At 38.7% G+C, this 11,346-nt stretch overlaps 1 protein-coding gene across 1 annotated transcript; it reads left to right on the plus strand.

Annotated features, from left to right (window-relative positions):
• The first annotated feature begins 7,020 nt into the window (after nt 1–7,020).
• LOC149843495 (serine/threonine-protein kinase RHS3-like) lies at nt 7,021–9,875 on the plus strand. The gene is made up of 2 exons (XM_090000922.1): nt 7,021–7,799; nt 9,023–9,875. Exons 1-2 carry the CDS (start codon nt 7,021–7,023, stop codon nt 9,873–9,875), a joined length of 1,632 nt encoding a protein of 543 aa, XP_089857048.1.
• Nucleotides 9,876–11,346: the final 1,471 nt, after the last annotated feature.

Raw genomic sequence — 11,346 nt, forward strand, 5'->3', positions numbered from 1 at the left:
AGCTCGATTATTATTCTCTTGTTCACCCAGAGGTCCAGCACTTTATTTATAACATCAAAAAATAATGATAACATAGTTTACAATACAATGTACAATTATGGATTATCGTTTTTGATAATCCTTATAAAAAACAATTACACCAGTTTACACTTTTAGATTATCATTTATGATAATCTTTATAAAAAATGGTTACACATGATAAATTGAATTATCATATTTGATAATCTTTATAAAAAATGCTTACACATGATAAACTGAATTATCTTATTTGATAATCTTGTTAGATTATCAAATGATCGGTTGGCTCATGAGACTCCAGATTGAGTTGGATTCTTTGTTGCTGGATTTGAGTTTATTGTATTTGGTTTCTTGAGAGACTCGAGCTCAACATTATCCTTATCATGCCCCTGCGAGCTCAACGTTGGGTCAACGACATTGCGCTTGTCACGAATAAAAACAAGCCTAAAAAAGGGAAGAGGTTTAGTAAGACCGTCAGCCATCTGGTCAGAGGATGTGATAAACCCAACTTGAAGATAACCCTTTTGCACATGATTCTGAACAAAATAAAAATCAATTTCAACATAATTCATGTTTGGTACAAGCATAAAAAATCGGATTTGCTGCGAGATATAAGGTTCCAAGATTATCACACCAAAGAATGGATGAAGAAAAAGGAGCAAAGCCTAGGTCAATGAGAAGAGACTTGAGCCAAAGAAGACCAGACACAACACAAGCAAGAGACTTGTATTCAACTTCAGTGTTGGACCGAGCTACGGTCCGCTGCTTGCGAGAAGACCAATAAACCAAACTAGAACATAGGAAGACAACAAAACCACTTGTAGACTTGGGGTCATTAAGGCTACCAGCCCAGTCAACATCAGAGAAGGCATTGAGTTGGAGAGAAGAAGACCGTGAGAAGAACAAGCCATGATAAATGGTATCCTTGATATAACGAAGGATATGTTTGACAACAAACCAGTGGGCAACGGTGGGTTGGTGCATGAACTGACAAAACTTGTTGACCACAAAAGTAATATTAGGTCGTGTGATGGTGAGGTATTGAAGACCACCCACAATGCTTTGATATAAAGTGGAGTTATGAAAATGAGGTGTGTTATCTTTAGATAGCCAAGTGGAGGCACTTAGAGGAGTAGAGATTGACTTTGTATAAGCCATAGAAGCACGATGAAGTAAATTAAGTGCATAGGCACGCTGTCAGAAAAGAAGCCCTGACGAAGCATAATGAACTTCAATGCCCAAAAAATAATTTAGGCGTCTAAGATCTTTGATGGAAAAGGTAAGACTGAGCCGTTGAATCAATTGCTTAATGGCAACAGAGGAACTGACAGTGATTATGATATCATCAACATAAACCAGTAAATAAATAACCAAACCCTTGTCTTGAAAAATAAATAATAAAGCATTAGAAAGAGAGATGTTAAACCCACAGAACTAAAGATATGAACTGAGTCGCTGGTACCAGGCACATGGAGCTTGCTTGAGACCATACATTCTGATTCAACTTGCATACATGTCGAGGAAAAGAAGGGTCTTTAAATCCTGGAGGTTGTGCCATATAAACATCTTCATAAAAGAGAGCATTTAAAAATGCATTATTAAAGTTCAATTGGTGTATAGGCCAATCTGACAAGATTTCAAGAGCAAGAACAATGCGAATGGTGGCGGGCTTCACAACTAAACTAAAAGTATGAAAAAAATTGATGCCTTCCTCTTTATGAAAACCCTTAGCAACTAGGCAAGCTTTCTAACGAGCCATAGAGCCATCATCATGTCATTTAATACGAAAAACTCATTTGGAGCCAATGATATTGTAATAAAGACGAGGAGGAATAAGGTGCCAAATATGATTAATTTTGAGTGCATTAAACTCATCTTTCATAGTTGTGCATCATTTGGAGTCAAGGTTAACCTGTTTAAATGAAGTAGGTTCGAATGTGAGCAGGATAAAGCTAAAGCAAGCAAGTGATAGGGGATAGTGGGTAGTAGTCAATGTATGGAGTTTAAGAGAGTTGGTCATAAAGTGAGATGAGTATGATCAGACGGGCGACTCATGACGACTTCAGGAAGATGGAAAGTAGAGGACAGTGGCAAAGAATAGTCAGGTAGATCGGGAATGTAACTCACAGGGGAAGAAGAAGCAAGCAAGGTAGGAGGGATAGGTATATCAGGGGGAACTGTCGGTTGAGAAGGAGGCGGCGAAAGAGGATCGGGAGGTTATAGGATGACAGTAGGAGAAAGACCCAACTCGAAAAAACTAGGTGAAGGAGAACAAGGAGATGAAGAGAGGGGTCTAAAGACGGACTCATTAAAGTAAACATGATAAAAAATATTGGTACGAAGTTGAGAAGGGTCGAAACAAAGGTAGCCTTTATGGTGAGAGGCATTGCCAAGGAAAATACATGGGGTAGTCTTTGGCTAGAATTTTGAGGTATGATAGGGTGTTAATAGAGAATAGCAACGTGCACCAAAGATACAAAAATGATGATAGTCAAACAGTTTATAAAATAGAAGTTCATACGGGGTCTTACGATTAAGTACTAGTGTTAGAAGACGGTTAATGATGTAAATAGCAGTGCGAAAAGCATCGACACAGAAGGTATATGACAGGGAGGAAGTATGTAACAGACTAAGCCCAGTTTCAATGACATGTCGATGTTTGTGCTCAATAAGTTTGTTCTGTTCTGGGGTATGTCGGCATGAAAATCGATGAAGTATGCCATAGTTTCGCAAAAAGCTTTCAAAATCATGACTGGTAAATTCGCCTCCATTATCAGTTTGAAAAGCGCAAATGAAGAGTTAAAGTTGCCTTCCAGTAACATGTTTGAAAGACTTAAAACACTCAAACACTTGAGACTTAGTATGTAACAAAAAAAATCATGAAAGTCGAGAAAAATCATTCACTATGAGAAGATAAAAGCGAAATCCTTCAAGTGAAGAGACTGAAGCAGGCCCCCAGACATCGTCATGTAAAAGTTCAAGTGAAGATGTTGTAGAAGATAAAGTTTGACCAAAAAGAAGTTTGTGAGCTTTGCCAATAAGACAATTCTCACATACTTTTATTTTGTTACTTATATTAACAGAAATAGAATGACAAGAGTTTAAATAAGAAACAATCTTCTTGTTCGCATGTCTAAGATGTTGGTATCATATATCAAAATGAGTCATTCTGCCTGCATATGCCACCACCTGCATATGATCATCACATTTGATTGAATAGAGTCTCATGCTAGATTTCGGTCCCCTGAGGTGAATCTTGTATGTCTGTCGATCCTTGACAAGGAATTCAAAAGGAGTGAATTCAAATATACAATCATTATCTTCAATAAACTAACTCACCGATAAAAGGTTCTTTACAATAGTAGAAACATAAAGAACATTCTTTAAATCAAATGAAGATCCATGAGCTTTCAAAATAAGATTACCCGTGTGAGAGATGGCAAGCATATTGCCATTGCCAACCATGATTTGCTCACCCCCATAATATTGTGATTTATGAAAGAATTATTGACCATCTATAGTTAGATGATTCATAGCACCGATGTGAGGATACCAATAGTCATCAGTGGATTACTAAAGAGACATGGCTGAGAATGTTTTAGGGATATCTCAATGCGTTTTAGCAGTATCTCCTCATTTTCCATAATATTGGTAGGTAACAACCCCACGACCACCTTGAGTTTGAGAGGCAGAGTTGCTATTAGACGTGTTTGGAGAGAAATTTCTTCCTTGTTCTCTGTCACGACCTCGATAGAAACTGCAGCCACATCCTTAATCCCTGAATGCAGTTTGCCGAGGTTCTGGTGTTTTAGGAGGCCTGGCATGAGTTAAAAGCACACATTTTTCTTGGTTTAGAAGTAGACCATATAGATCTATGAAGGTATACGGGCCGAATTAGTGGTGATGGCAGTCACAAAACTTTCGTATTCGAGAAGATGGTCATTCAAAGTTATTTCAACTAATTCTTCATCTTTTACGGGATGATTGGCAATGGCAAGAGAGTTGACTAGAAACTTTATACGGTCTACATAAGACAACATATCCATACTCTTTTTCTTAATAAAAGTCAAATCTTTCTTCAAAAGCATGAGTCTCAAAGGGGATTGAGATCCATATGCATTTTTCAGAACAAGCCAGGCTCTATGGGCTATTTTTGTTCTCATGATTTAACCGAGAACAACTTCAGAAACAATAGCTTTGATCCAGCTAAGCGTTAACGGATTAGAGCGAATCTAAATAAGATAATTTGGATTCTCTATCTTACTTCTATATGTCACGACAATGAAGAAATCTGGTTCAGGACAGGAGTCGTCGATAAACTTGAGGAGGTTCTGGCTAATCATAATTGATTTAAGTTGGGATCTCCACAATAGGTAGTTGTCTCGATTTAGTTGATAACTCGTTGGAAGTTGTTGGCTTTGATACCATGAAAGGACTTCAACGATATTGAAAAGCTTGAGGAGGTCGAGCACTATTTATAATATAAAAAAAAATGATAACATAGTTTACAATACAATGTACGGTTATGGATTATCCTTTTTTATAATTCTTATAAAAAACAATTACACCAGTTTACACTTTCTAGAATACTTCTAGATTATCATTTATAATAATCTTTATAAAAAACGGTTACACATGATAAACTGAATTATCATATTTGATAATCTCATCAGATTATCAAATGATCGGTTGGCTCATGAGACTCCAAATTAAGCTGGATTTGAGTTTATCGTATTTGATTTTTTGAGAGAGGCGTGCTCAACATTATCCTTATCAGAAAAGACTCATGTCACATGGATCCGGACATTTTTATAAGTTTTCAATATGACTAGCATATAAGGCGACATGATATGCCGGCCAAAATGGAGTGCCCGTGTGACATAGTTGAAGGCGTTGTATCAAACCGCCCATCACCTCTCTTTCTCTTGTTAGCATTAACAAAACTACATTGCAGAAAATCTGGCGAAGATGGGGAGCCTCCAGGTTGACAGAATTTGGAAAGACAAACCACAAACGGTTCCAGTCTTTGGAAGTTTTGTGATTAATGTATTATTTAAATTGATGTACTGGTCGAGGTCCGACTAATGCCAGGTTGATTATAAAAAAAAACAAAAACAAAAACAAAACTTAATGGCCAGGCCCAAGATAAGTTAGGATCACATTAAATTTTTTTTTTTACAATAAAGATGAGTGATAAGATATGAGAATTAAGTAAACCAATAAAATGAAAAGATAAGCATTTATCTAAAGATGGAAGATAGGTAAAGAAGTTATGTAAAGATGAGAGGTAAGAGTCCTAAATAATATGGATACATTAGTTAGGCGATTGCCATGATAACTTTTAAAATGTTACCACTGTGAGAGAGAGAGGGAGTTTAAAAATTGCATGTCAGTATGTTGTAAGTAACACTTTATTTGAATACACATGCCCAAACAGATTTGTAATTACATCAACACATATCAGAAATGTCATTTAAAATAGTTATAAAGAAGCAAAATTTTGGCAAAAACTACCCTTCTTTCTACTTTTATAATATATGATAAGATATGATAGGATTTTTTGCAAAATGGTCCCTGCCTTTTAAGAAATTTGCAAATCATTCCTGCCTTTTTCATCATTAGTGCAAAATGGTCTTTCTGCTACGATAGTGTCAAATTAACTAGGGTCAAACATTGACCATGGTTAAATGTCATGTAAAATGACTATTATGCACTCCTTGCCTGTAGGGGTTTCCTCCCCAACCCCTCTCTCTCTCTCTCTCTCGTGGAAGGCCTGAAACCAGCAAGTCAACCAAGAAGAAGCCCCAAAAAAACTGATACCTAACTCAAAATATCCACACCCACTAAGCCCTTCCTTTCAATTGGGACTGCTAGATGGAGGAAGGGGTGGTGGTGGGTGAATCTGGTTCGGAAAATTAATCTTTCCAACCTTTCAAGCAAGAAAACATGGTGCCCAAAATTTAAGGTACTTTACTATTCCTATTTGATCTTGAGTCCCAATCTCACTCCCACGGTGTTCCCTCTTTTCATGAAGTCTTGCTTCAAGGTTGGTCATCATGGTTGTCTTTTTCAGTTTTCTGCTTCTAAATGCATTTTGTTCCTTTTTATGATGTGAAAACGTTCAATTTTTTGAGATGGTTCTTCTGTTTTTGTATATTTTGTTTTTTGTTTGGATTTGCAAATCAGTTCCTACCTTATTTATGTTTTGCAAATTGGTCCTTCGTAAGGGGCAGAACCATCAATTGCGTGCTCGTAACGGTTACCGTCAGAGAATATAAAAGATGTTAACCTGAAGGACTAATTTGTAGTAGTTAATAAAAAGGTAGGCACTGATTTGCAAAATCGCATAAGGTGGGTACTGATTTGAATTTTTTTGAAAAGGCTGGGACCATTTTGCAAAAGACCCTTTATGATATGCTACGATTATGAAATGTTTGTAAGTAGTAGTAGTTCTATTACTATTGTGTTATCAATGAAAATTTTATTATCGAACTCACCTATAAATCAGTTGTTACCAAAGCCTGTCCACTGAGGATGCAGTACTAGCACATATAAATGAAGACCACACACACAGAAGGAAAGAAGGAAAAATTTTCATAGAAAAAAATTGTCTATGAGAAATTTTCTATTTGTAAAATTTTCTCTTGTTTGCATGTCATGAGAAAATCAGGTTGGAAAAATATTAAAGTGTTTGGATTAGTGTGAGGACTGACCTCAAACCTGAAGTTTGATAGGAAAATTTTCTCCATCTTTGATATGGAAAAAATTAGAAAATTTCCTGTCAAAATCAAGGAAAGTAGAATATCTTTCCTTTAAGGTTTGCTATTGTTTGGAGTGAATTGGGGAAGTTGCCACTTCTCCTTTTCAACCTGTGTTTTTCCTAGCATCTTTCCACTTCCAAACGTGTCCTAAAATAATCAACTCTGGAATTTATTCTATGTAATGCAGGCATATGAGAGGTGAATGGATTAACTTACCTTGGAAATTTTGCTCATACAAACCATGGATGCCCTAGCCAAAATAGCTCCATCCTTTGTGAAGGGCAGCAGCAAAACTAAGGCGCCCAAACCCGGTGAGCGATGCACCACAAACACCCCAATAGAGACCTCAAAATCAATAGAGACCACAAAATCAATAGAGACTTCAAAAACAAGTGATGCTGAGAGCAGTGACTCCAACAGCGCAACCACCACCATCACCACCACCGCCACTACCACTGAAGATGGGAGTACTAACACATGCGACGAGAAAACTAGCGATGCTTGCACCGCACCAAACCCCGCGAATTACAGCAACATTCAAAGTGATACTACTAACGATGGCGGCAGTGCACCAACGAGCAATCCTTCGACGAATGGCAGCAGTGCGCCGACGAGCAATCCATCTACAAAGCCCCACACTGGCAATGATGTGCGCTGGGAAGCAATAAACCTTGCCAAGTCCAAAGATGGTCCTCTAGGGCTCAGCCATTTCAGGCTTTTGAAGCGTCTAGGCTACGGAGACATTGGAAGTGTGTACCTAGTTGAGCTTAGGGACACCAACGTGCTGTTTGCAATGAAAGTCATGGACAAGGCATCACTGGTCAGCAGGAACAAGCTGCTCAGGGCACAGACAGAGAGAGAAATACTTTGCATGCTGGATCATCCTTTTCTTCCTACACTCTACTCACATTTTGAGACAGATAAGTTTTATTGCTTGGTCATGGAATACTGTAGTGGAGGCAATCTTCATTCTCTGAGGCAGAAGCAACCAAACAAATACTTCACTGAAGAGGCAGCAAGGTACTCTCTCTCTCTCTCTCTCTCTCTCTCTCTCTCTCTCTCTCGGTATGCTGGTACCAAATCACGGCATGAAACTCGTTTCACAAACCACAAATAAAAGTCCCAAATGTTTAAGAAACTAGTCCCAATTACTTGAGAAAGGCATACCATCTAAAGTAGAAACCCATTTCTATTACATTATAAATGAGTATCAAGCTCATTTCTATTAACATAACTGCGACACTACCTTGGTTAAAACTTTAATTATTATGATTTATAAAAAAAGGTATTATACAATAATTATCTATTACATATGTATATTTAACTATTTTAATTTGCAAGTATTTTTTATGAAAATGTATTCATCACATTAATTTTTTAAAAACTCATACGAATTCTTTTAGAAACCATATTAATGTTTATTAGAAATTCGTATCAAATATTTTTTCACAGTTATATCAATGCATTTCAAATGAAAAACATACCTGAAACTTTTTAAGCACTCATGTGCTCGTACCTTATACCCGTACCCGTTTCTCCCAACTATGATACATATCACCTTTTTACTGTGGTGAGGTGATCAAAACTGGTGGATTTGATGGCACTATAGGAGGATAACTTCCCCCCTCCACTGATGTTAAGCCATTTCATGGTTGTAGTTGACAATCAGGAGGCATATATTCTTTTGACTAGCACAATTCAGAAGGCCATATTATGGGCTCTAAAATATAGGTCAAATGGTTAGATTCGATGGGGGTACTTGCATGCTCCCTACTGTAATATAACCTCTGATGTTGCATTATGCTGCAAAATGGAATATCCCTGCTCACCTTCCCCTTGAACGGTAGGTGCAACCAAAGGCCCCTAAAAGTCACGACTCATCACATGGTTCACATAGAGTGATTTATTTCTTCAAGTTTTGCCTTTAAAAGATTCATATGATGTCATGCATCTACCAATTTTTGCAGTTTGGCACTGAATGGTATTTTTTGACAATGGTGAATGGCACCTTGTTAAATCGAGCTAAAATGATTGATGTCGCATGTACCAAGTTGGTTTCTTTTTTTTGTATCTTATTTTTTGAAATTAACAGAAAAGATATACAACATTTGGAAAAAATTAAAAGATTAGGACCATACACATGGCAGCATACCACAGAGGGCTTGATGTTAAAGCATTCTTTTTATTGGCATAAAATGATGGGCCTTTTAGTGCAACTGTTTGCTTGAACTTTGTTGGTCCAGGTTTTATGCAACTGAGGTGTTGCTGGCTTTGGAATACCTACACATGCTGGGCATTGTGTACAGGGACCTCAAGCCAGAAAATGTTCTAGTGAGAGAAGAGGGCCACATTATGCTGTCTGACTTTGACCTCTCCTTACGCTGCTCAGTCAGCCCAACCCTGGTCAAGTCCTCCTCGGTCCATGTCCCCAATGTGGGAATCCTAGAAAGCGAGTCATTGGTGCCAGGCTGCATTCAACCCTCGGCCTTCTTCCCCCGGTTGCTCCCTAGGAAGTCCCGCAAATCAAAGTCAGACATGAGTCTCTTTGCAGGTGGCGCGCTCCCGGAGCTCCAGGCAGAGCCTACGCATGCCCGATCCATGTCGTTTGTTGGGACCCACGAATATCTGGCCCCCGAGATCATACGTGGTGAAGGCCACGGAAGCGCAGTTGATTGGTGGACATTTGGCATATTCATATACGAGCTCTTGCACGGGACCACACCGTTCAAGGGGGCCGGGAACCGGGCCACATTGTTCAATGTGGTTGGCCAGCCTCTGAGGTTCCTGGATTCGCCGACGGTGAGCCTAGCAGCTAGAGACCTCATAAGGGGGCTCCTGATCAAAGACCCACAAAAGCGCATAGCCTATAAGAGGGGTGCCACAGAGATCAAGCAGCACCCCTTCTTTGAAGGTGTGAATTGGGCACTTGTGAGATGCACTATGCCCCCCCAAATACCGGAGCCCACAGACCTAGCGAGCCTTGGCTGTCAGGAGGTACCCCAACTTGAGAAGAAGCCTATGGGAAATAGTAGTGCAAACAATAATGCTAGTACTAATGGCAGTGATTCTTCCTACCTTGATTTTGAATACTTTTAAGATATGTTTTCTTGTTGGTGTATGGAGAGAGAGAGAGAGAGAGAGAGAGAGAGAGAGAGAGAGAGAGAGAGAGAGAGAGAGAGAGAGGAAAACACTATGGAGAATGAATTGATTGGGGAACTCTTGTTTAATAATTGGGTTAGGAGTTTAAGAAGCACCGTGGCATGATGTTGATGTTATTTTTGTGATCATTCCCAATGGTTGGCCCTGTCCATAAGTTTCAAACCAATCTTTTTTAGTGCTGTTTAGAAATGTATGGGTCTTTGCATAACAATTGCTTAATGTAATGCATATCAATACCAACCTTGTATATTTATCTTTCCACTGCATGGTCTCAGACTCCCTGCTTTTTAGATTTAACATGGGGAAACCACCGCTATGGTTTGAATGTCCCATTGTTGGACGAGAGATGTTGCATTAACCATTGACCCGGTCAGTGTCCGCAATGTAAAACTCCACAAGTACTCTCTCCCTGTCCACTAGGGATAGTTTTCCATTGGCTTCGGCCTTGCGGCAAAGGATGCATACCCCAAGTATCTTAATTCTCAACCTCCTTCAACTTGAAACCTTACGCTGATCCACCTAACCATGTGTGTGGACACCTTCTGGACTTGTTTGAATTTCCCTTAGTATCAACGTCATAAATAATCACTATAATCAGTAACTTTATTCATTCAAAGTTTGTAAATATGAAATTTATGCATGCAAATTTTGCTTGTGGGTAAGAGTCCTTAGACTCGAGTTTCTAAATGAGATGAAACTCATCTAATCAAGGCCTCAATCAGATCCACATTTGCATAAGGAAAACTGATTTAAACTAAATTATACTTTAAGGGATTCTCCTGTTGAATCTAATTCAAAATTCGCACTGTTTAATATGGAATGGGGTGAATTTATCTAGGCCAAAGTCATGCCTAGATTATCCAGATCTTAGACAAACAAAGTTGATTCGAAGTCAAGACCTTAATTGTTCTATGGTATAGTAGAACCATGCCTAATCAAATGGTCTGTGAGTGATAGGACCTGAGCTGCAACCAGTTTTTTACACTATAGGATTGTTAATGTGGATCTTATATGGACCTGATCCAGATTCTGCCCAGGCCTACAGGAGCTGAGAAAATTAACAACCAGTTTTGACACATAGACCCTAGTGTTTAAGTTTGGAGCTGAGATCAAAACTCAGCCCCCTTTCATCCCACTTCTTTTACTTCTCTATCCAAGACTGTTAGGCAAGCTGTTGTTAGGCAGACCCCTATCAGTAATACAACGTTACCATTGGGATTTGAACTTGCAATGTCCCAACACAAGGTAACGTGCACTAGCTGCTCCTACCAGACAAGCGGTGCCCCCGTTGGTATCTTGATACTTTGAATATTAAATGTATTATACAATATTAAGGCTCTGTTTTGGGAGGAATTTAATTAGCAAACGGTGACTCCAATCAATAGAGATGCTTGGGATTGAGATTTGG

Source organism: Nuphar pumila, chromosome 3 (assembly GCF_984573655.1).
Source record: "Nuphar pumila chromosome 3, dmNupPumi1.hap1.1, whole genome shotgun sequence".
Lineage (NCBI taxonomy): Eukaryota > Viridiplantae > Streptophyta > Magnoliopsida > Nymphaeales > Nymphaeaceae > Nuphar > Nuphar pumila.